This window comes from Drosophila persimilis, unplaced genomic scaffold (genome assembly GCF_003286085.1).
Source record: "Drosophila persimilis strain 14011-0111.01,24,50 unplaced genomic scaffold, DperRS2 tig00000856-arrow-arrow-pilon, whole genome shotgun sequence".
Classification (NCBI taxonomy): Eukaryota; Metazoa; Arthropoda; class Insecta; order Diptera; family Drosophilidae; genus Drosophila; species Drosophila persimilis.
In genome coordinates this window covers 75,541-100,484 of record NW_020825362.1, presented here as the reverse complement: position 1 = coordinate 100,484, position 24,944 = coordinate 75,541, and the positions used below count along the sequence as shown (strand labels likewise).

General features: G+C 47.1%; 2 protein-coding genes and 1 long non-coding RNA gene across 5 annotated transcripts in view; 1 reads left to right on the top strand and 2 right to left on the bottom strand.

Moving 5' to 3' along the window:
- LOC6601823 overlaps nucleotides 1–4,186 on the top strand; it is a 50,372-nt gene extending 46,186 nt beyond the window's left edge. For all 3 annotated transcript variants that reach the window (XM_026993537.1, XM_026993536.1, XM_002026853.2), the window contains 5 exons: nucleotides 3–582; nucleotides 1,968–2,098; nucleotides 3,523–3,716; nucleotides 3,776–3,903; nucleotides 3,984–4,186. In XM_026993537.1, coding sequence (XP_026849338.1) covers nucleotides 182–582; nucleotides 1,968–2,098; nucleotides 3,523–3,716; nucleotides 3,776–3,903; nucleotides 3,984–4,002 — 873 coding nt within the window. In that variant the 5' untranslated portion in view covers nucleotides 3–181 and the 3' untranslated portion in view covers nucleotides 4,003–4,186. The remainder of the gene's footprint in view (nucleotides 1–2; nucleotides 583–1,967; nucleotides 2,099–3,522; nucleotides 3,717–3,775; nucleotides 3,904–3,983) is intronic.
- On the bottom strand, nucleotides 2,226–3,285 carry LOC6601824. The gene is made up of 3 exons (XM_002026854.1): nucleotides 3,229–3,285; nucleotides 2,843–3,163; nucleotides 2,226–2,381 (listed from the first exon to the last, which is right to left on the bottom strand). The coding sequence occupies exons 1-3, from the start codon at nucleotides 3,283–3,285 to the stop codon at nucleotides 2,226–2,228; spliced, it is 534 nt and encodes a 177-aa protein (XP_002026890.1).
- Nucleotides 4,187–7,038: 2,852 nt separating the features above from the next.
- Nucleotides 7,039–8,733, bottom strand: LOC6601821. The gene is made up of 6 exons (XR_003409206.1): nucleotides 8,545–8,733; nucleotides 8,298–8,486; nucleotides 7,958–8,234; nucleotides 7,768–7,892; nucleotides 7,406–7,712; nucleotides 7,039–7,339 (listed from the first exon to the last, which is right to left on the bottom strand). It is a non-coding gene; the product is annotated as an uncharacterized LOC6601821 (long non-coding RNA).
- Nucleotides 8,734–24,944: the final 16,211 nt, after the last annotated feature.

Below are 24,944 nucleotides of genomic sequence, written 5' to 3'. Positions count from 1 at the left end.
AGTCAACATGCAAATTGCCTGCGTCGGACCCAGCACCGATCCCCATCCAAACGAGAGCACCAGCAGCCAGCACCGGAGCCAGAGCCTGAGCCAGCATCCGCATCTGCAGAAGCAGAAGCCAGAGCAAGAGCAGCAGCAGGAGCAGGACCCGCAGCAAAAGCACAATAAAAATTGCCTATAAATGGGCGGAAGAGCAAAAGGAAGTGGAAAAGGAAGGCAGGACGGTCGTTCGCTGGATGTGGGGGCCATGGATATACGCACAAGGACAACAGCAGGAGGAGAAGAGCCAGCAGTAGCCGAGCCCCACCGAATGGGGGGAGCAGGCCAGGGAGGAGTCAAACAGTACAACAAAGCCAACAAACTTCCGCATAGGATGCGCCGGAACGGAAGCTATTTTGGCCGCCTGAATGTGAGCGTGTTCCTCATCTACTTGTGGTGCTATCTGCTGCTGATAATGGCCGCATCTGGCGGCAGCAACAATGTGGTGAACGGCCTCAAATGCTACTGCAATCCGAAGGAATGCGATGTAATACGCTCGCTCGACTGCCCCGGCAAGGGCCTGATGCTCTGGGATCCATGCAAGTAAGTGGATACTTAGCCACCCCACCACCGCACCACCCGCATTCCCCCCACCCCCAACAAAATATTATCTCATTCGGTGGTGCGTGTGGGCGTGCGTCCGGGGGTGCGGTTCTGTGGCTGGGTGGTCCGAAGCCTCTTAATTATATGATTATCCAAAAAGCAGTGCGTTCCAGGACTCCCTTTCGATGCTGGTTTTTGCCTTTAAAACCATGCAGCCGGAATGTGGGCCGGCGTTAATGAGATTTCAAAGATTTCTTACTGGAAATCTGTACCATACACGCAGTCCTCAACGATGGACAAGGAACTCTTAGATAGTTGGCCATAAACTTTATTCGTAGTTTAGAAGCGAACACTTTTTTGTTTTGTTTCATTTATTAGCAGATTTAAATGGAATCTCAGCATATATTCCCAAGAGCTTTAGAGTCTTGTGTTTTATTGCATGACCTTCCCATCCTGAATATTAAAAACTCTGTCTTATGAGTGTTTGTATTTGTGTATAACAGCTACAACAGCCAACCAACTCGAAGGAAAAATAGAATATGCCCAAAATCTATCGAACAAAGCTGGATTTTCGTTTCTTACTAAATTAAGAACACTTCAAAACGACTGAAAATATTCATTTTGTAGAGCTTTTGCTGCAAAATAGCCAGTCACATGGCTGGGTATCGTACTTACTGCTTAAGGATTAGGCATTTAAAATTTAAAATGCAGAGTAAAATCTCTAGGACTATTCAAAAGTTGTTGGCAAAAGCTTGGTGTTTTTTAAATGCCAAAAATTGAACAAAAGAGGGTTTTTTGAAGCACAACGGATGTACAGCGGATCTGCTTGGATCTGCTTGCATATGCTTGGATCTCCTTAGATCTGCTTGGATCTGCTTTCATCTGCTTTGATCTGCTTGGATCTTCTATGATCTGCTTGGATATACTTTAATCTGCTTGAATATGCTTGCATCTGCTTGGATCTGCTTCAAAATTGATCAAAATATACCAAAAAGATGAAAAAGAACACCTTTCGGGTTGGCTTACGCTTTACTTTCGCTTCATTTAGAAGATGCTTTTGGCCTGTTTTGGAGTTTCAAGTGATTTGTAGAACACACCGAGGCTAATTACCAGTAATACAGTTACGCGAATGATGTCTCACCATTCTTGAAATGCCAATCCATGGGTCACGTACACTCCTTCAGCGTTCTCCTTCGGCATTCGCATTCGCGTCACGCAACCACGCTAAACCCCCGATTCAATTGAGGGTGTTAACTAATTGTTAACGCTTATCGAAGCCCAGTCAGAATCGAATCAATTGCCACTGGGATTCATTTAGGCTAGTAGGATACCTACCTAATATGCACTCTAATTTATGTATGTATATTCATCTATTCCATTCGCAGATGTTGTCGCATCTGCGCCAAGACCTTGGGCGAATCCTGCGGCGGTCCCGGCGGTTTTTCCGGCCAATGTGAGCCGCCCCTGCAGTGTGTGACCAAGCTGCCCATTAGCAGCGGTCTGGGCGTGTGCATGGGTGAGTATTCCACGGGGCCACAGAGCCCAGAAAGGGGGGGGACATAAAAACAGCGAGGGGGGGCTACGGGTTATGGGTTATGGGCTCTTTCGCATATGTATTTAGTCGCATCCATTATGCAGTAACATCACGTATTATAGACCAGCTCGCCCTCCAATAATATATCCGCATACACCTCCGCTCGCCTCAGCAGCCGCGTCCGCACTTGCCACTTGGCCTGTGGCGCGCTGGGCGGGAACTCGTCCGATCGGAATGTATAGTTGCGTATCTCGTACAGTTTTCCCTGCATAATGCGAGCATAATGGTGGACATCAGTTCGGTGTTCGAGGGTTCCTTGGTGTAGTTTGTGTTTTGTGCTCCGTGTCTGGGTGCAGAATTAGTCGTAATGCGCCCCGGGGGCAGCTTGGGCGATGCGGTGCGATGTGCGATGGAATTTGGGTTGAAATTTGAAATAAAACAGAGAATACAGAGCAAACAGACGGAACAGACTGAACAGAACATCGTACTGGTAGGTAGCTGCAGAATGTCGATGCTGAATTTTGACAAATATTTGCTTTTATTTATTGAAAAGTTATTTTGAGCAAACGAAAATATTTGTCTTTGTTCGAGACTTTCGAGCGGGGCGGTAGGGGGTCGGAAGTTTCGATTAGTTAAATAGTTTTCCCAGCACACATTTGCCTCTGTTTCAACTCAACTCAACTCAAATCAAATCAACTCATCGCACACACGTCGCACAGTACGTACCTTGAGCATTGGACATCCCGAGGGGAGATTGGTGAACGTCTTGAAGCGCCTGAAGAGCTTGCCCAGGATATTGTTCTCGTACATGGCGCCCAAGTACTTGCAGCCGTCCATCTTGAGGCTGGCCACGTTCATGCGGGTGTTGTCCTTCTTGAACAGGTCGAACGTCGATTGTATCTCGAAGTTCTGGAAGGTTTCGCTCAGGTTTAGGCGCGCCGCTATTATGGGTGTTCGCTTGCGATGCAGGACGCAGGCCATCTCATTGACCGCCGACTCCTTCACGGCGCGGCACTTCAAACTGTTCAGAACGATCTCATAGTGGTTCTATGGGAATCGTAGAAGGGATTACACTTTGCTCTTTGCTCCCCTTTCGATGACGTCGAACAAACCCTGGCGTGTCCCAGCTCCAGTATGAAGAAGCCAATGGCAAGACGAGCAAACAGCATCCTTTTATATCCGTTCGCAGTACGCACTAAGCGGAGTTTGTTCAGCGACGCACTCCTTATATAGTAGGCCGTAATTTTAATTTAAATTGAACGCTTTACGGTACAGTAATCGCTGTTAATGCGCTGCCACAATCAAAAGTTCATTTCAAGCCTTAACGAACATTTAATGTGTGTATTAATCCCCGCATTTGCATCGATTGGGCGGCCACTATTAAATGGGGCTTAATTTCTGCGCAGATTTGCAACACCTGACCGCCCTGACCTCCTCGCATGACAACTGTACCGAGGCGGAGTCCATTGTCTTGCAGCCGGGCTGCGAGATCACCAACAAGCGCTGCCAGTGCTGGCCTATCATGCGCACCTGTCTCAGCGAGCTATCCAGCGACGGGGCATCCCCCAATGACTCACGTTGGCACTTCAAGAACTTGGAGGTAAGCAAAGCACTCCCACGGTGATATGGTATTGATACATGTTTGTCTACTGGTTGCAGGACTGCCAGTTGAATTTGCAAAATCTCATCAAACTCGAACTGGAATTCGATGGAGACTACAAAATCTCACCGAGCAAATTCACCTACAAAAAGCTCCGCAGAAAGCGAAAGTCCTTGAGGAAACGCATGTGAGCCAGTCCAGCAACTGAAATACACAACAAGAGTCTCCAACAATAACACAACTAATGATCCCCTTAATCCCTTTCAGCATCATCTTGGACGATTGAGGGCCACACTCAGAAAGCCATATGTAACGTCCTCTCTCTCTATTGTATGTTCTCCGAAAAACTCAGCAAAAACCAAACGAAAGATCTTGTACAGATAGTATGCTTACTTCTAAATGATAATATGGCTATTATAAATACCAATACATATACATACATAAATACCTATACATATACAAAGGGGAAATGCATACATATTAATAGTGAAATAAAGCATTTGTATGTGTATCCCAAGACATTTGTTACTTTATTGCGCGCAATTTTTCCTAAAGAACTAACGAACTAAAGATCCCCTCAACCAAAATACATGGCTACATACCATACATACATAAACAATAAAAAATAAATTAAACACACACACACACTTACCTAAGTATATGTATGTGCTGTTGCTTTACAAATAATGTTGCAAATAATAAGTGAATAATTAAGTAACAAACAAAAGAATGCAATTCGTTTCAATTTGAATTTGATTTGAAAACATTACGTTACTTTAACGTATTTTGTAACGTAAGGCTCTGTTAACAGTCAAACAATGAGCGCGCTTAACAGCTCGCAACTGCTTAGCAGCGTAACAGCTAACAGTGCACTGTAATAGACCTACGAAACGTTGAGTAACTAAGCCTTTGAAAAATAGATCAAGGCTAGCGTTAATCTGTAGATAATTTCCAATTAATCAGAGGGACTGTCCTGATTACAAACAGGGCAAACGACACACAAATCTGTCGACAGCCAGTAGAAAAAAACAATTTCATTGCATGTAGGAATAACAGCCCGCGAACTGTAACAGCTTAACAGCCGTAGCGGTATACAGCGTAACAGCTAGCTGTGGCAGCGTAACAGAGGATTCAATGAATTGCAGCATACTTTTCGGTGGCGCTGAACAGTTTGAATTTGAATTAAATTTCCAACTAACATCTCGAAGCCATATCCGTATACTCCTTGATACCGATTTAGTTTTAAACGATGAGGGCGATTACCCTGATTACAAAAAGGTATAGCACCTCCAGATCGGACAAGAAATAGCAGAGATGGACATGTCGAAATGACAAAATAAATGGCAATAATTAAAATACGCTATCTCTCGGCTATTTAGCGGCTGAGCTGGTAGTAGCATGTCCTTCCGGGGTCCTTCCTTGAATACCAACGATCCGGCACATTCCGCCGATGGCGATGAGGCGTGGAAGGCCCTGATCAGACATAGCGTACAGAAAAAACCAGTATTTGCGTGATGTGCAAATCCCAATCTTTCGAAGGCTATATCTCATCTAAATAGGGCCAGATCGGCGAAGGACCAACTCTGCCAGGATCTTGAGGATCCAGCCTGTCGATTGGCATCAAAATCTCGACTAAAAAAAGGAGGCCGATTTTTGGCAAATTCAATGATGTAACCATCATGATTTTTGGCGAAAATCGTGATGGAGGGGATGTCCTTTTTTCCGGTGCCAATCGGTTGGCAGGACTCTCCCGGTCACGAAATGACATGCCACACCCCGATCGGCTTCCGTATAGCTGAGATATAGCTTGCAGAAAAAAACCAGTATTTGCGTGATGTGCAAATCCCAATCTTTGGAAGGCTATATCTCAGCTAAATAGGGCCAGATCGGCGAAGGACCAACTCTGCCAGGATCTTGAGGATCCAGCCTGTCGATTGGCATCAAAATCTCGACTAAAAAAAGGGGGGCGATTTTTGGCAAATTCAATGATGTAACCATCATGATTTTTGGCGAAAATCGTGATGGAGGGCATGTCCTTTTTCCGGTGCCAATCGGTTGGCAGGACTCTCCCGGTCACGAAATGACATGCCACACCCCGATCGGGTTCCGTATAGCTGAGATATAGCTTGCAGAAAAAAACCAGTATTTGCATAATGTGAAAATCGCAATCTTTGGAAGGCTATATCTCAGCTAAATAGGGCCAGATCGGCGAAGGACCAACTCTGCCAGGATCTTGAGGATCCAGCCTGTCGATTGGCATCAAAATCTCGACTAAAAAAAGGAGGCCGATTTTTGGCAAATTCAATGATGTAACCATCATGATTTTTGGCGAAAATCGTGATGGAGGGGATGTCCTTTTTTCCGGTGCCAATCGGTTGGCAGGACTCTCCCGATCACAAAAAGGCATGCCACGCCCCGATCGGCCCATAAACAGTCGAGATATAGCTAAAGAAAATTTTCGAACTAAGTCCGACGGCAAGCGGCCGAAAATGAGCTGGGATACCAGGCCAACAGAAATCAGCAGAAAGCGACTTGGGTTTCGTCCAACCCCAAAAGTATGCTATGCTTTAAAATTCGAGTTTGCTCTGTAACTAAAAGTATGCAACACTTTATTGTGTTTTCGCTAAAGTTGCCTTCTGCTGATTTCTGTTCGCCTGGTATCCCGGTCTAAAATTTTCTCGTTTTCGGCCACTTGAGCGACCGCAAGTTGACGGTTGTTGTTGTACAACAACTGGCAAAGACAACAAAAACAACAGGCCAGTGTTGTCTTCTTCTTTGCTCCGTTATTTGTAGGCCGATCCTGGCGTGCGACGGCTTCCTGTGATCGGAAGAAAATATCCTTGATCCGGGACGGTCCTTCCCAAGGATCAAGGATCAAGGATGTTCTCCAATCATACATATCTCGTTTTCTCTGCCATTTCCTATACCATTTGGACGTGCCGTACCATTTTATAATTGGGAAAATATCCGCGATTGTTTGGCATCAAGGATAATAAGGATATGGCCCTTTTAATGTTATAAAACGCAATAAATCGGGTAATTAACGTCGGATTTGGATAATTTTGAGCTCCCCTGCTTGGCTTCCATCCTACAGTCGAGATCCTTCGATGTCCTGAGCAAGGACCTTTATTATCCATTTTTTTTTAGTGCTATAGCTACTGGAAATGGGGCCATATTGGCGAAGGAAATATTTTTCCAGTATCCCAAGGATACAAAAATTATAAATCAAACGATCATTGTTATTATTTATTTTAATTAATTGAAATTTTATTTCGTTTGCTTTCTGATATATGTACATTTTGTTTTGTTTTGTTATTGCTATTATGTATTATTATTATTATCGTTATTAGTATTTTATGTTTTTGGTAGTTTTGGCTCTACAAAAATGTTTTTAATTAATATTTAGGGTACACGTGCGTCAGGTCCGACCATTGTTTTTAGTTGCACGATACGCATGAGTGGCGTGGTCGCTGCCCTTCTTGAATTCGCCCGACTTGACGCGCTCGAAGATACCCCTGCTGAGATGTCCTTGTCACTGTCGTGGCAATCGTCGATGCCCCGCAGATTCTTGATGAGGTCCTCGACGCGCATACGCCTCTCCGGCTTCAAGCTGGGTTTCAGATCTGTAAAAAGTAAAAATTTGATTAGTGGGGGATATCCTCTAATGGGAAGGAGCATTCTCTACTCACCGAATACCGTGTATTGCAGACGCAGTAGCGCTTAGAGAAGATCTCCATCAGCCGGTCCACCTTTTGTGCCTCCTCTTCCCCGGGCATCAGGAAGTAGACCTTGAATTTGCGCTGCGGCACATCCAACTGGCGGCCGGACAGGTCCAGATACATGGCGAAAGAGTTGAGGACGGCCACTTAGAGCTGGGTGCAGATTCGCTCGACATTCGTCTGGCGGTAGACGGATCAGATAGCTAATGTCCTGCGTGGACTGTTGTTTCTGTGGCTATGGCTGCTGCTTCCAGGGGCGCCCCTTCATATGCGTCATCTGCGAAACGTAAGTTGGTTAGAGAAATCACTCCAGCTGATAGCCAGCCACTCACCTCACCTGAGGTATTTGGATAGCATGCAACGCTAGAAAGGCGGCAGCTCCTCGACTGGCAGTCACCAGTTGGGCTTGATGCACGATACTCTGTCACTCTGTAACCTGGCATGGTCTTAAGGCGATCTAAAGTGGGAAGATATGAGGATTACTTTCAATAGATCAATCAGCAGATCCTCAGACATAAATACTTATGGTCAGATTGTAGAAGGGAGCTCGCAGTACAGATAATTGTGGGTGGCAGCGACGGTCCTCAGGTAGGAGTACGTATTGTTGTTGGCATATATACAGAAGGATAGAGGAGCCGAGCGCCAGTGCCGGCTGTCGTGCGAAAGGCAATTCAGCTTCTGCGACAGAAAATCCTTCTCCAAACGGGCCTTCTTAATGCGCTTGCGATACTTCTTCCGTCGACGGTTTTCCTTAAGTTTCCGACGAGCCTCCCGAAGCATTTTCTTGGAGTCGGCATAGCTGAGTGAAATTGTAGAATTGGTTGGGAGATCTCTTTTCAAATCTCTTCTATTCACTGATTACTTCTCTCCCGCTTCTGGATCTGCTTCGTAGTAACATTCGGCGCACCGTCTGGGGTCGCCGCTGCTCCAAGGAGTCAAACATGGCGGCCCTGGAAGCCACGAAAGGACTACTTCTGTCTTGCTACGCTTGTTGAAGCAGGTCTCATTTTGTAGGCGTTGACAAGGCCTCCAACTGAAGCTCAAGTTGCAGCTGAAAAGAAACCGTGAATGAGCTACATTTTGGGGAATCTTCTTGGTGGTTTACTTACGTGAAAACTTTTCCATCCACGTTGACGCACTTCCACTTCTGGAAGGCCGGGCAGGCAGTTCTTTAGAACCGCTCAGAGCAGTCCAGTACTGGTTATTTGGCCACTGGTTGGTGACTGTTGCTTCTTCGTCCAGGTCCTCCTCTTCGTTATCCGTGCCATCCCAGAAACCATCATCATGCTGCTAGGTACGGCTGGAGCTCACTATTTCTGAAAATATGGCCAGAAAAATAAATCAAAGTTATTTGGCAGCGTAACAGCCAGGCCAGTGCGGTGTAAAAACGTAACAGCCTTGTAACAGCACTGTAACAGCACAGTAACAGCACTGTAATAGCGTAACAAAGCAGTTCGGCGGCGGCGCAGAGAATACCGACAGTACGCAAAATGCCCACTGGCGGCGCTAGTGAGCAGAACAGTTCAAGCAAAAGTCTGAGCGGCTTGCGATTCGATTTAGATGGAAATTGGTTAAATATGTCCCGAAAGGCGATCTGCAGTTTCCCCCAGTCCAGATAAATCATTATTCCCTCACCTGCCCTTCAGAGCGTGTGGTTCTTCAGATCATCAGAACTACCAGAACAAAATTAAGGCAACAAAAAAGTGAAGGAAAAAAGCAAACCTTTTGGCCCAAAAATCGACCATCAACGGCAGCAGTCGAGTGGGGTCAGTTCTTCAAAAGATCAAAGATATACTTTGGCGCTTAAGTGTTTTCCCTCCACTTCTCTGGCATCCCCGTCGCCATCGCCATCGCCATCTATCATTTCAAGGAGTTTGAGATATTTGTTTCGTTTTCGTATTGAGTTGTTATATTTCTGTGTGCTCTCCGAGCACTCGAATTCGTTAGGCACCTTAGTGGAGCAAACAAAAGCAATTAGACGGCGTCATCTGACAGCCTCAATGGAATAGTTTTTGGCCCCTGGGGCCCCTGGGGCTCTCGAGAGGAATGCGCCGAAGCGTTTATCGATCGCCCTCTGATGGGATGTCCAACTGCCAATGAGGTACCACAGACTGGGCACTGGGCACTGGGCATTGGGGGACCCAAAAGGGGGGGCTACTGTGTCCCGAGCATAACAAAAGATCTCAAGTGCGGAGGAGTGAGGTGTTAAAAATTCTACTTTTTATGCTCTTATTATGATTTGCCTCTTTGCTGCTTGCTGGAGACTTTGATGGACATTTACGATATGGGAAATGTGTAAGTGTCTGTGTACGTACATACATACATATATGGGGGTATGGGGTATGCGGTATCTGTGTGCGTTGTCTTCTGTATCTTTTCGTCTTTTGTTTCACTTGTTTGACAAGCGATGCGTACAAATCAAAGCAGGGATCGAGCGGACAGAGAGACTCGATCTACGCGTCCCAGTCCCCAGTCCCCAGTCCCAGTCCGAGACTCAGACTCGTCTGTTGTTTGATTAATAGCCGCACAATTGATATGTTAAGTGGTAAATTACTCCATTGGCACGCAAATGTATCTTGAACAATACAAATACAAATACAAATACAAAAACAAATACAATAACGGGCAAATTGTTGTTTGGTTAAGGCGCCGCAATGAATCCGAGAGATGCCTATCGCGAAGCCCCGGCCCGGGCCCGAATCTTGGGGCGCTCTCGAGGCGGAGCCTAAAGTGCGTAAAGTGATTTAATTTTGAATGGGGGACGGTCGGAGAAAGTTTATCAAATCCACTCACACTCGATCAATTATTCAATTATTCGATTTGAATTTTTCCCGCAGAAACAAAAAACAAGAAACAGAAAAAAAGAAAATCTTTGAGCTTCGTTGGCTTAAAATTAAAACCCATTAGTCTACTTTTAACACGCTTTCAGGGGCTACGACACTCTCCGGTTAGCTCTGGTTTTTATTTTTTTTATGGTCCCGTTTATACGTTTTAAATCAAACAAGAAACAAAACCATGCCATGCCGATCCGATCCCATGCCGATCCGAACCAAATCGAACAGAATCGAATCGAAACAGAAAATCCATTAAAAGAGGCGTAGAATGCAAACAATGGGGGGGTTTGGGGCATTTGGTGTCATTAAATTTTTGCCACGCCATTAAATCCGTGGCATTCCCCGTGTTTGTTGTTGTTTTTATGGAAGAAATCACCCGCAGAAGTGTTATAAAAATCATTTAAAAGTCAAGATTGCCATAGATTTGATTCGATTTTTAGCCGTTTTCTTTGTTTTTTGTGTCGCTTTATTTTGGTTTTTATTTCAAGAAAGCCTTCGTGGCATGCCGTGCCGTGCCGTGCCGTGCCGTGGCTTCATGCTCAACTAAAATGATTTAATTTCGAAACGTGCCTGGCACATTTTTTGATCAATTTTCGCTTTAAATATAGATTGAATGCCTCGGCGAATTATTTAAATTTTCGGGTTTCGTTTACGTATTCCGTTTTGTTGCTGTTTTTGCGGCTCAGTTCGGATCGGATCGGATCGGATCGGATATCATGTGACCGAAGGGTATAGAAGAATACTTATTGGAATGTGATTGAAATTGATCATTAGTCATAAATATTGCAGGTACTTAGAGATATGGAACGCTTTAATGGGTTTCCAAAGGCACACACACACACACACACACACACACACACACACTTTGTAATGTGATAGAGCTAATAGAGATCCCTTCCTTCAGTTCATTTTGATCAAGTAGGGATCTATAGGTTTGCATGCCCCATCCCATCTCTTAGAAAGTACTCCCAAGACTCCCTGCCTGCCTTCCTAGGCAACCTCCCTGCGTCGTAGATCCTTGGAGGCGATCGTTGCCATCATTGATTACCTTTCAAAAGCCTTCCGTTTAGAGCCTATTCACAGTCAGATTGATTGCTTAGCCCACTTCTTGACATGGCCAATCTCATTTCCATCTTTGCATTCGATTGTTGATCTCTCGATTGACTTCATTTCCATTTCTATTGTGCTGCATGGCTCTCCTTCATTGCCTCGTTGTGGCTGTGGCTGTGGCTGTTTGCCTCATAAATAAACTGTGGCAAATTCTCTAAGCCAACCTGCTGAAGTCCCCATAAATTATAAGCCCCAAACCAGCGATCGTTGTGGCTGTTGTTGCTGTTGTTGCTGTTGTGTCATTTTCCCGGCGCGCTTAATAAACAACACACACTTTATGCGTTCTGTTGTGGCTGTGGCTCTTGTGTGCCTTGTGTGCCTGCCTGCCTGCCTGCCTGCCTGACTGCCTGCCGATTGCTGTTATATGATTTCATATATCATCAGAGAGGCCCAGAGCTCCCAAGGAGGATCCTCAAGCAATCTCCGTCCATCTGCCCCGGCCTCCTGCCTCCCGCCTCCTGTCTCCTGCCTCCTGCCTCCTGTCTCCTGCCTCCTGCTTCTTGTTCAGCATGCGCAGGCGTGCGGCATTTAGTTCAGCCTGTCGACTCTCGATTGTCTGTCGCATCGTACGCGTGGTATTCCTCCAACACACACACATACATTTATGTATATTTTTTGTTTGATAACATTTTATTGTCCGCTTTATAAATTATTGGCGTTTGGCCTGGGCCTCGGGTTCGGGCCATCGGCATCGGGAATCGGGGAATCGGGGAATCGGGGCATAAAAAGTATCCTTTTACGTTGTGTGCATTTTTTGGTATGCAACATGTGTCCAAATTTGTGCAGCATACAAATAAATACTGAGGGAAAATTACTAAGCTTTTGTTATGATACCCTGGACGAGGGCTGGGGCCTTGATTGATGTATCTGCAAAGGACAATGTGCCTTCTGACGGTCCAAAAAAGATAGTCTCTCTACCCAATCGCAGTCCTTTTGACAACTGATTACTACTGGGTAACCAAGTGCTCCATCACGTCCTGCGGTTCATCATCTTTTTCCACCCGTTTTGCTGGCCTGTTGAGTCTGCGCGTGTTTTGGCCTTTTAGGGCGCTCTTGGCCCTAAAACAGACAATTGAGTGTAGTGTGAAAGTTGCTTTAAATACTCTCGATATCGGTATCGAGGCGATGGCGATGGCGATGGCGATGACGACTTCTGCTGGGAGCCTGCTCTGCGATAGGTAGAGGGGGGGTAGAGTGGAGGGGGAGTGGTGGATGGCTTCCACCAAATCAAACCATTTATGTCTGGGCTCATGCGACACATTTATCATCGTCAACTGACGGACAATGGATGGCCAATGTAGTTCCTCGCCTTGCACCTGTCTGTTGCCCCCGGGGGGACGCGTATCGCCCGCGAGATATATATAGAGAGAAAGAGAGAGATCTTTAATTATACATTATACCAGAGGCACACCCGCTGTGCCAGTGCCAGTGCCAGTGCCTGTGCCTGTGCCTGTGCCCTCGCCCTCGCGGTATGGGGATCGTTCTGATTGCCCCGATTGCCAGTCTTCTAACTGGGGCCCTCGGTAATGAGCTGCCGAGGCATACACTGCCCGGAACTGCAGTATTTGGCCCGTCTGGTACGCCTGGCATCCAATTATACATACATGCTGTCCCTACCAGCCCCATGGAGCTCTGGTGGGAGCACGGGCGCATTGATCAATCGAAATGATATAATTATGGGCCACGTCTAAAGGGCGGCTCTGTGTAAATTGATATCAAGAAATTACGCGAAAATATTTCAAAAATATTAACGAATGTGAATGATATAATGATGAGATGATGGATGGGCGGCTACACCGGGAGAAACTAGAGGCGTTTCCCCTCCGCCCCCACCAAAGAAGAAGGGCATTCGGCCCGCAAGTAGGTCTACTTTTTCTGCCAGTGGCCGACGCACCACCCTAATTATGCCCAATTTAAAAAGGGTTAATTAAGGCACAAAACGTATTTCGTGTCCTGCCTGGCTGGCTGGCTGGCTGGCTGGCTGGCTGGCTGGCTGGCTGCCTCTCCGCCATTGGAAGGGCGTTATTAATATGCGACATTTCTGATATCTTTTTGCCGGGGCAGGTCCGTCTCCAGGCCTCCTCCGATCAATGCCACAGAATACTGCACTCCTCCCGTACAGGCAATAATTACATACAGCATTTGTCATAACACCAGATATGGACATTCGATGCTGTTGCTCTGGGCGCGAAACGTTCGAGCCCTGCTCCAGGGGCCAAAGCCAGAGGACGGCAGCTCCCAGACCCGAACAGATCCAAACTATGCGACAAATGTAAGCGGACAAAAAACTACATCACAGCACAGCACATCACAGCACATCACAGAACAGAACAGAACTGAACAGAACAGAGAAAGAGAGAAAAAAAATTGATATAAAGAGGCAACGCAGGGAAAAATTGTAAATATCATCATTGGTTGGGCATTTTATAAATAAAATAAAATCATAAATGCTGCCCTCGACTCGAGAGATTCGGATGGACGATGGACGGGTGCTATAATAATTACAGTCCCCAGTCTTCAGTCTTCAGTCCCCAGTCCCGGTCCATTGGGGTAGACATTTCGCATTGGAATTCGGAGCATTGTGTCATATTTAATACAGAAATTTTAATTAAACATAATTTGTAAGGAGTGCACGTTGGTGCCCCCTCAAATGCAGCAGCAGCGAGGGGAGATTGCTGGCATCGGATAGCCATACCCATACCTCTCTCTCTCTGCGATGCGATGCGATGCGATGCCATGCGATTCGATACGATTCGAATAGAGTAATTTATGGCATTTTATGGTTAGGCCATAGCTTGTCTATCATCTGTTGGAATTTCACTTTGATCTTATCGCAGCGATCGCCCGTGAGTGGCGAGGCAGTGTCCAAGCAAATGGGTGACAAATGGGTATGTCTGATTGCTCTATTTAGATAGAGTGGGGGGAAAGTGATGCATATTTATGTGGGAAACATCAGACCAGATGATCCTTTACCAAGGCCCAGCCACCCATCGACATCCCCCTGCAGACGGGGTCACCTTCTGTCCTTCTGTGGTCTGCGAGAGGGGGACAGACAAACATTTAGACGTTCCCATTCAACCCAAATTCAATTCCGATTCCGATTGCCCGGTGATTATTCAAATGATTTAACTAGTTCAACCGCATTTGACCCTCCTCGTGGGCTGCCGCTCGCCAAGTTCGAAGTTGCCGATCCCCGAACAAACTCTCGGCTTCCTAGGGTTCCTTCGCCAATTGTTGGCGAGGAAATAGTGCCCCGGAGGTACGTATACTATATCGGACTCTCGGACTCTCGGACCTCGAATGCATTACATTGGCAGCGGCGAAGACGAACAATGGCCAGCGTCGGCGGCATTGGGCGTTTTTATTTTTACAGATATTGTTTGAAAATTTTCAAAAAATGCTCGTAGGTTGCACTGCTCTCCATGTCCAGTCGCATCGCGTCCATGTGGCAGTGTGGCAGAGTGCCAGAGTGCCAGAGTGGCTGTGCCCTCTCATTGTTGTGTGGATCTGTGGCCAGAGCTGGAGCTGGAGCTGGAGCTGAAGCTGGAGCTGGAGCTGTGCTCCAATCATCGTTTTGTAGATATTCGCTTGGTGATATATTTTGGGTGAAGCGCTTCCGGCAAATCGGAGCTAGGGAGCTGCGGATTCCGATTCGGATTCGAGTGAAAGGTCAAGTTGTGGCCAAGAAAAGGCACAGCCGAAGCCAAGGTACCAGGGGGTGCCCGGGGGGGGGAGCTGTGTGCTGTGTGCCATTGGAATGGGCAGATCCGTGGCAGCTTCGTGTGGCATCGAAATAAACAAATCAAAGTGAGCAAATGTTTCGGTGGTTTTCCTTCTCCGATTCTCCGCTCCTCCTCGATTTGCGGTATGTGCTCAATTTTCTATAACATATTTGCCATCTCGCTGCCGATCTCTGCGGAGATCTGCGAGCCCCTGACTTTCCATTTTTCCATCGAGCTGTGCTCTTCGTTTCGCTCATTGTTTCGTGTGTGAGAAAAACTTATCGAATCGTGGCTATCATTGGGGTTTGGGCTTGGGGTTTGGGCTTGGATCTGGGCTTGGGTTGGCAGTCGAACGGGGGAATGGGGGGGGGGGGGGGGGCATGGGTTTAAAAGGGGTTCAAATGAAGCTCGGGTGACCAAGAGGCCAACGAGAGGCTGACAAACCTTTGGAATTCCTTTTTGGAAGATGATCTTTTGTGGCACTGGCACTGCCAGTGCCAATGGCAGTGGCAGTGGCAGTGGCAATGGCAGTGGGATATATATGGGATTTGACAGCCTGCAGATAAACTACTTCTGAGATCATTAATTGCTGATCGTTTTGGTGCTCGGGTGCTCCAAAAACTGCCCCAAAAGTAAGTGCATGGAGGGAGAGCCTGTCTCCTGTCTCCAGTCTCCTGTCTCGGGGCATGGGGCATGGGGCATGGGAAAGCTGCTCGCTCTGTGGCACAAGATCATTCAACTCCTACAGACACCCGAGCCCACAGAGAAACAGAGCCACATCCACACCCACACGGCCACAAATCCATGGGCACAATCCAGCAGACATCAAACAATGATCACGAGTGCCTCGGTTGCTGCCTCACTGCCTGCCCCATTGCCTGCCCCATTGCCTGCCTGTTGCTGCTGCTGCCCTGGCGGTGCGGGTGCGGTTTTTGGCCAGATCTCGAGGACTGCCTCTCTGCCCCAGCCTCAGCCCTGACTGGCGTTGAATTTTTAGTACTTTTCCCTGCCCCTGCCCCTGCCTCTGCCCCTGCCACTGCCACTGCCTCTGTGGCTGTGGCTCCCCTCCTTAGGGCGTTTCGATTGAACTTGTTCCACATTTTGATTGTAATACCGTTCGAGGTGGGCAAGACAAATATGATTTTCAATTTGCGGCGATCGCTTTCACAAGATTTGCATACCATTATTATGCATTTCTCTCCGCTGACGACCAGCGATGGCCATTAAACACCAGAGCCAATCCTCTCGAGTCAAAGTTCAACTGGGTTCGGACTTCCTTGGGTGCCTGCCTGCCTGCCTGCCTGCCTGCCTGCCTGCCGGCCCCATTCCCATTCCCATTCCACGGGCTCATTAAACTGGAGTCTACTCCAGTTGTTGCTTAGCGGTTGGCTGGTGCATCTGCCACAAATCAATATATTTATGACCCGACGCGGACCAGTGTAGAGGCTAATGAGTGCGAGAGTGGAGTGGAGTCGAGTGGAGTGGAGTGGAGTGGAGTCGAGTGGAGGAATGCTCGATATCCCACCCAAGACGGTTATAGATGCACCGCATAAATAGCACCCAAGTGTGTCGTAAAAGTCTGACGCGATCATCAAAATGTTACTCCTTAGGAGGGGATACGAGGTCGAGGGGGAGGTGGAGATGGAGGTGGAGGTGTACCCACCTGCCTGCTGGAGCAGCCCCAGTTTGTCAGGTCCCTGTTCGGCTGCTCGGCTGCTCGGCTGCTCTGGTGTACAAAATGCTATGCAAATTTGGTTTTTATTTACCCGCACGGCTGCCAGAACAAGTGCAAAAGTCTTTCGTTCCCATTCCCATCCCCAGAGAGTGGACTGGGTACCATCCGATGGACCATCATGGACCATGGACAATTTCTAGAGAGTCAACTCTGGATTTTATGTGTGTTTGGCATTTGCGAAATGCGTTCGCCTGCACATTTGAATCAATCGCTGACTCAGATGTGGCTCTGGATTGGATTGGATTTTCCTTTTCGCATTTTTTTTTATGGCAGCGACCGTCCGACCGGTTGGGGATCGGGGATCGGGGATCGGTCTCCTCTCCGTGGACCACCGTCCACGTCGAGGCGATGCTTTTGAACTGCACTGATATCATTTCGATTTGACATTTAGCATCGCTAATTCATGCGAAATCACCCGCGGATTATGTTCATAAGCACACATTACGATTACACGTTTATTATAATTTAGGAGTTTAGTCCGCGAGATCGAATCGAATCGGTGTACGGTATCGGAACGGGGAGGGGGAGGGGGAGGGGCAGGGGGAGGGTGGAGAGGGAGGACAAAAGGCTTTTGCCGAACCGAACCACGAGATCCACTTAGCCGTGGAGCCGTAGTGCCGCTTAGATACGGGGAGTGCATAAGTGACCTGAAAAGGCAGGAGAGTCGAGTCCTAATGGAACTGGGACCCCACCCCACCTCACCACTCCGATTGTGGGAGAAAGTGAGCAGAGAGACTTCCAAGGAACTCCTTCATCATCCTCCTAGTTAGCCATGATGCTATGCAGCCACACTTCACAGTGGGTGGAGGTGGAGGTGGAGGTGCAGGTGGAGCTGGAGCTGGAGGTGGAGCTGGAGCTGGAAGTGGAGGTGCAACTGGAACGACATCGTTTGCGGTTCGTTTCGCGTCGTTTGTGACATGCGCGCGGTTCCACCAATCAACCTCTCGGTCGGAGAGGAGGATGGATCTTCTCAAAAGGGAGCCCCGACTGTGGGCCTTTGTCGTTTGTCGTTTGTCGTTGTCTGCGCACTAATTGAGCATTTAAATGCAACGTAATTACGTTTCTAACACCTTCATCAAGCGTCAACCGTCCGGCAGTCCGGCGGTCCAACGGCTCGGATCGCGCCTTTCCTTTGATGGCCCCTACTGCAAATTAGCATATAAATTGTCCCGTGTGAACATAAAATCAAATGACATGTGAGTTTGTCAAAAAAACCAAAGACTTCAGCGACTCAGGCGACTCAAAGAGCGCCGCTGCAAAAGCCGCCTCAACGATCGGCCAAAAGCTGGCGGAAGGACATGATAAGGTGGAAAAATCCACGCCGAAGAAGAACATTCGATGCATTTGCCACACAGTCATTAGCATAGCCAAGAACGTGCAACTAATTGGAAATGGAACAGTGATCGGCATGAATGGAGTGTCCTCCCTGGTCTGGGGTCTAGGGTCTAGGGTCTGGGCTCTGGCATCGGATCGAAAAGGGTAAACCCCTAAATTCTGGCCACCGGCGCCAGCCAGACGTCTTTATGGCCGATCCATGCACTGCTGTGCTGCATTTTAAATCGGCCAAAGGGCACATCAATTAATTAAGCATTATAACAGTTAGACAGACAGACGAACTCTGGCACTACCAATGGAGCATCGAGCACTGAGCACTGAGCACTGAGCACTGAGCACCGAGCACTGGCCACGTTCAGTGGACTCCCTTACTGGAGGTTGGTTCTACTCTATGAAGTGTGGGCGAGTTTTTTGACCTGGCGACTCTGGCGACGGGCAGTGGCAGGAAATGCAGCGCGTTCTGAATGCCAAGGCGTATTCCATTCCAAACGATCGTTCGTTCGATGGTCAATCGTCCGACGATCGTTGCACAAATGCGCTTTGCATAACTGAGTGTTTTTCTTTCTTTCAGTGCCCCAACCAGCGCTATAGCGATGACGATGGCGCTGCTTTTGGGGGCGTTTGCTTTTGCCTGCTGCACTGCACTTGTTGCCCAACGCGTGAGGGGAGGATTGGGTGGGCGAATGGGGCTTGGGCTGGGACTGGGACTGGGACTGGGGACGCATCCGGTCAAGTATTTTTATAGCGACCATAGGCGATCATTAAAATTGATAAGTGAAATCATATTTATACGAGTAATATGCTTTCCAGGAAATAAATGTGAGGTCTTGCACTTGATGAAATTTCTGTGGGAATCATAGACCAAGACCAGAAGATCGTGCCAGAAATGCTAAAACTGCTAGGAACAGCAATCGAATATATCGAATATGGAAGAGGGATGGATCACTTCCTCTAATGGCGAAGCGAAGACCCACCCGTAATGGGTAATGGGAGGCTCTTCTCCTCCGAGGATACTTCCCCTGTGCGATGATTATGCGATCTTATAGACCACATCCCCGGTCTTTGGGTATTGCCAAAGTCATATTGGTTAAGCTGAGCGATCCCTGATCCCTGATCCCACTTCTGAGCAGTTCGCAGTAAGCGTTCTTTGGGCACGGCACAAGATGTTGGTCGCGTCACTGAAGGACGGGGACTTTCCCAGCAGGCTGTCCATTGACTGCGTTTTTTCCCAGTTAGCTTAACTTGTGGCTAGCCGGTGGCCTTACCTTGCGATAGATTAACGAGCATTAGACGTGGATTAGGTGACCATGTTTTGCCCCAGGCAGTCAGTCATCCGATCAGCGATCAGCGGTCACCGATCAGCGTTCAGCGATCCTTTCCCTCTGCTGTTACTTGTGCAATCTTTGTGAAAATTCCAAAGCCAGGATTCTCTGATCAAACAAGTCCAGAGAGTCCACAGCTCGAGCGTCCAGCGGCGGATTTAATTGAGATCAGCAGAGTGCAGCGCAGAGCAGAGTGTGTGAAAAACCGCGAAACGCTTTGGAAAATTTGTTGCATTTCCCCGCAGCAGGCGGCGGCGGCGGCGGCGCAGCAGCAACGAAACCGCAACGCAGCTTCGACTTCCGCTAGGGGGTTTTGCCAATCCCATTGCCATCGCCAGTACCAGTACCAGTACCAGCACCAATCCCAATCGCAGTCCTCGACGGAGAGCAGTGTAGTCTAATCTTAAACATGTGGGTACTCGTACGCGTCCTCGTACTCTCGTGTACTTTGGGCCAACATTAACATATCGTTAGCGATCTTCGAGCTGGTATCTGGTATCTGGTATCTGTGTGTGATCCGTGTGATCCGTGGGAATGCCGCTTGGAACGGCATTAAATCGTTGGAAACTCCATCAGAACTGAGAACTTCGAAGGCCCAAAGGCTTAATGGCTGTCTCTGTCTCGGGGAATATGATATGAAAATATGAATAATTCCCCGAACAAAGTCGCGAACAAATGTCATAATTGTAGGGTAATTATTATTTATGCTGTCACACTCGATTATAAATCTTTTGGGCGAGTATTTGCCAAAAGTCTTAACGTTTCCACCCCGGTGTTTATTTTTTTTTTTTTGTTTTTTATCTCCAGCCCTCGATCATAATTCGTATTCGGTTTATTTGCATAATTTCATAATTCCAATACAATAACCAATTGTCCGATCGATCCACTGATAAACCAACTACGTACGCTCCATACCATACCATCCCGCAGCGAGAATCAATAAAACGCTGCCCATATATCAAAGAAAAAACATTCATATCTCCAAATTCTAAGCCCATTAAAGCATGGAACGAGTTTCAACCGAGAGACCGACAGAGAACCACCAAAAGGGGTAATGAAGACATTACCGAAACACAATTAAAACACAAGACATTTGTCAGATGGAACCGAACAGACCACATATCAAAGACCGAAATACTATACAGCAGAGGACTCTCTATCTCTATCTGCTATCTCCGTCTCTCCTCTCTCCTTCTCTCTCCCATGTGCCATGAGAAATTAGCGAAACAAGTTTTATTGACTTTTCTCTCGCTCTCGCTCCCCCTTCCCCCCCTTTGCGCCTTCCTTCCAGCAAATGAATTTCTAATTTTTCGCAAATGGTAGACGATTTTTTGCGTTCGGTTTTGGAAGCCTGACCTTAAAATTCCATCAAAATACCAATGAGAAAATGAAACTCTCTCTAGAGACAAGAATGGAGAGTACAGAATTCCATTCCTTTCAATTTCAAGACATACCACAGACATCCTAAACAAGACCAGATAATAATAGATCCAAGCATTTAGTATCCGATGGAAAATCTGTGGTAAACAATAAATATTTTCCGCCTTTTCTGCTTCAAAAGCTATTTTTACAACGAGTACTCGTATTCGTATTCGTATTCGTTTCAAAAGAAACTTGAATAGTCATCGAATATAATGAATACATCTCAAACAGGCTGGAACTCAAAGGCAATCCGATGCGATGCGATGTGTGATGTGATGTGATTCATTGGTTTATCTGAAGTATTATGCCCAAATCTGTGGCTTGTAAGCCATCAATTTACTAATTGTAATGGCCATTGGCCATTCAAGCATTCAGCTTTGAACAGAATAAGATGAATTCGTGGCTTAATCTGACGGACCAAAGACCAGCTTGTTGTAGGGATACTATCGACAAAATGTTAATTTTTCACACATAATTACAATAACAATAAAAATAGCGAAGGGGTAGGGGTAGGGGTAGGGGCAGGGGTAGGGGCAGGGTAGGGGTTGGGGTTGGTGCTGGCAAAAACAAAATGTTTAGGCTGGTTTTTGTTTTTGCTTCTCGGTTTCGGCTGTTGTTTCCGACTAAACTAAGTCCGAGCTGTTAAATCAAAAATATGCAAATTAGTTTTGAGAGCGAACACGAGTGTCGACTCTTGACTCTGGGCCTGTCTCCGTCTCCGTCTCCGTCTCTGATCACCGATCTCCGATCTCCGAGGGTGATTGATATGTGCTGGTTATACAGTCATTTGGCCAAAATGATGCAATCAAATCTATGTAAATTCGAAACGGAACGTCTTGACTTCTCTGACATTTTCAGGCCTGATAGCCAGGGGGAGGGGGGGTGTGGGGCTCTATTCCTAGTGGGGCTACCTGCCATAATTTAGTAGCTGTCTGGCTGCCAACGTTTCCGTCAGTTATTTTTCGTTTTTTTTTTTGTTTTTACGACTTTTGGGCAATTAAACAAAGTTGAAAAGTCAAAAAGTCAACGCAAATTTGTGTGCGTGTGTGTGCTACGCTTTATTTTATTGCGTTTTTTAGCCAGTGAGCGTTTTTTAGCAGCCTCCTTGCAGCGGAAAGCCGTGTGCGTTCGCGTGTGCCGCGACCTTGACGCTCTTTTCCCCGGAAAGTCATTTTTTACGCAACTCCGCGGAGCAATTGACTTTTTTATATGAGAGGTCCTGGCCGAGGGCCCTAGGACCAGTCTCAAGGTCTCAACATATGTACAGCGAGCATCGGGCATCGGGCAGCGGTTTTATCCCTTTTCCACTTAAAAAAGTGTGCTCTGTTTTGGCGCGGGTTACGGGCAACTGCTGCTCGACTTTTTATGGTTACGACCAGGCCAGGGCAGGGCGGGCCAGGCCAGGCCGGTCGTCTGACTTTATGACTCCGCCCCGGGCTCGGGCCCGGGCCCGGACCGAGCGTCTGTCATGCCAGCCGAGCGGAGACATCGGGCCGTCTCCGGATTTCGGTTTTGGTTACTTTTTTAGGGCAATTCTTGTGGCTACCTAAGCTCGCGATTTCGTTACCTAATCGCGGGATCAGCTTACCTAAGCTGCAGATTATCCTAGGATCATAATTATGATGATGCCCCTGGCCGTGGCCGTGTCCGCCGACGCGACACTCAACTCGTCGTCTCCAGAGGCTGGTTTTTTGTTGCGCACTCTCCATCTCTCTCTCTCTCGCTCTCGCTCTCTCTCTGTCTCGACCAACGACCAACGGCTGAAAGCGGCAAAAAACTTAAGCCAGGGGATTAAACCGGATTAAAGTCACATTGTCCTTATTTTTTTTTTCGCTTCTTTCTATCGTTTTATGCCCCTCCTTTGCCTCTCCCTCCTTTCGGGCTAACTAATTACTCGGGGAAAATTACCCATTTGCGGAAATTCGCGAAAACGTTTGTGTTTTTTAGATTTTTAACAGAATTTTCGCAAACGCGGCTTCGTTTTTTTATGGTGTGTGAGAAAAACAGACAGCCAGAACCGGGCAGAGAGTCAATAAAATTGAATCGATTAGAAAAAAAAACACGCTGGAAAGGTCCTTAAGAATGTGGGAAAGAGAGAGATAGAGAGAGAGGGAGAACAGGGTTCTAGATGTGACTTTTTTGCAAGCCTTTGTTGGCACTTTTTTTTACTTGGAAGAGCCTCCGCCTTCGGCTGATGCAACCGAAACTAAACTAAGGAGTCTTCCCGGAATCCATATCCATATCCATAACCATATCCTAACGATGCTTTTTTACATCACAAAATATGTACTTCGGATGTGGCCAGATCGAGAGATACAGAGCCGCAGCATGGCATCGGAAAAGATACTTGCAAGCTATAAATTGGTAAATTATAAAGTCAAGGCTCTCTCCCACTCGGAGAACAGAACCCTTTCCGGGGACAATGCAGTTCCATAAAAGGGTTAACACACACAAAGGGAAAGGAGAAGAAGGCTTCATAAAAGGGTTAGCCGGTGCGGTGGAACAGGTAGCCCTTTAACTTCCTTTTTGGCTCTCATAAAAAGAGTTAAGTGCTACCATAAGGTTCTTTTGTATGCAGAAAATAGGAAATGAAGCTGAAAATTGACTTTAGTTGTGGCCAAATATTGAATTAGTATGTTATTAAGAGTTTATTGGGTATTTTAAATGGCCAAAAAAGGGGATCATCTGGGAAATGTAGTAAAAGGGGGATATTTATTATTCCATTGGGTATTTGATGGGGAAAAGCGGTTCCGATGGATGATTCATAGGGCGGATATACTACAAAATCTAGATGGAACGTAGTTTCCTCCAAGTAAACCCCCGACGGAGTTTCCTTGATATTTATGACCAATGATCCATGAGTCCGAAGCCTCCTCCAACCATTTCGATTTTCAGAGCGATCGGAAAGGCCCCGCCCCATGTTAAAAATGAAGTCAATAGCTTTTGCGAGTGTGTGAGTGTGTGAGTGTGCGGTGAGTGCGAGAGATACAATTCCAGACGCCCTTAGCCATGGAGCATGGAGCATGGAGCATGTGGCGTGTGGCCTGTGAGTGGAAGTGGAGTGTCTCTTTAATAAATAACCGAATAACGAATAATATCAGAGCAATGCAAATGGAGCTGCCACCAAAACCAGAGAGAGAGAGAGAGAGGGAGCGAGCGAGCGAGCGAGCGAGCGGAGAGAGAAACGGTTCATTCACTGGGCCCGCAGCTAACAGCAGAGCCTTAGCAGTGGCCTAGCAGTGGCCTAGCAGTGGCTTAACAGCGACTGAACAGCGGCTTAACATTTCACTCAATCGACCAGCCAGCGCGACTGTGTGTGTGTGTGTGTGTGTGCGAGTTTCGATTGCTCTCCGGATGTTCCGCTCTCGATCTCCGCTTTGCGCTTTGCTGGTGGTGTGGCTGTGTCTGTGGCTGTGGTGGTTGTGCGATCGTGATTTATCAGAGAGCGAGTGAGAGAGAAACGGGTAAACTCCACTGCTCATCAAAGTGTGCTCCGTGTGCTCCGTTTTGTGGCTGTGTGCGTGTACATAAGGCTGAAGAGTTTGGGCCAGTAGGGGCGACACGACACACAGAAATGCTTCTTGCCAGAGACGGGTTTAAGCCAGAAATCAGTCGCAGCTAGTGGCCCGAAGAGTCAGTTACAGAGATACTACACACCGAAAGAGTAGACCAGAGACCAGAGCGCGTTACGTAGTGGAGTTGAGTTGAGTGCCTCTCGAAAATCGTTGTCGAATTCTCGAATTGTCGAATGTTGTGTGTATTTTTTGAACCCATGATAAAGTGCTAACCCAAACCAAATCGGAGAAATATCCAAAAAGGAAAAACTCATCTCAGTGAAAAACAAAAAAAAACAACGAAAAAGTGGAAAAAAGTGCTTACGCCCACACGTGCAATTAAAAAGTCATAATAAAAGGCACACACCGTTCCAGAGCCAAATAAAAATTCAGCAACAGCAACAACAACAACAACAACCAGGCAACACAACAACAAAATAAAGGTAAGTTTTCACAGTTGCAGATCTTTTGGGAA

Coding starts and splice junctions, on each gene's coding strand:
- LOC6601824 (XM_002026854.1), bottom strand. CDS start 3,285: ATGCTGTTTGCTCGTCTTGCCATTGGCTTCTTCATACTGGAGCTGGGA. Junction 3,164..3,228: donor TGGAGCTGGGACACGCCAGG/GTTTGTTCGACG, acceptor CGATTCCCATAG/AACCACTATGAGATCGTTCT. Junction 2,382..2,842: donor CGGGATGTCCAATGCTCAAG/GTACGTACTGTG, acceptor CGCATTATGCAG/GGAAAACTGTACGAGATACG.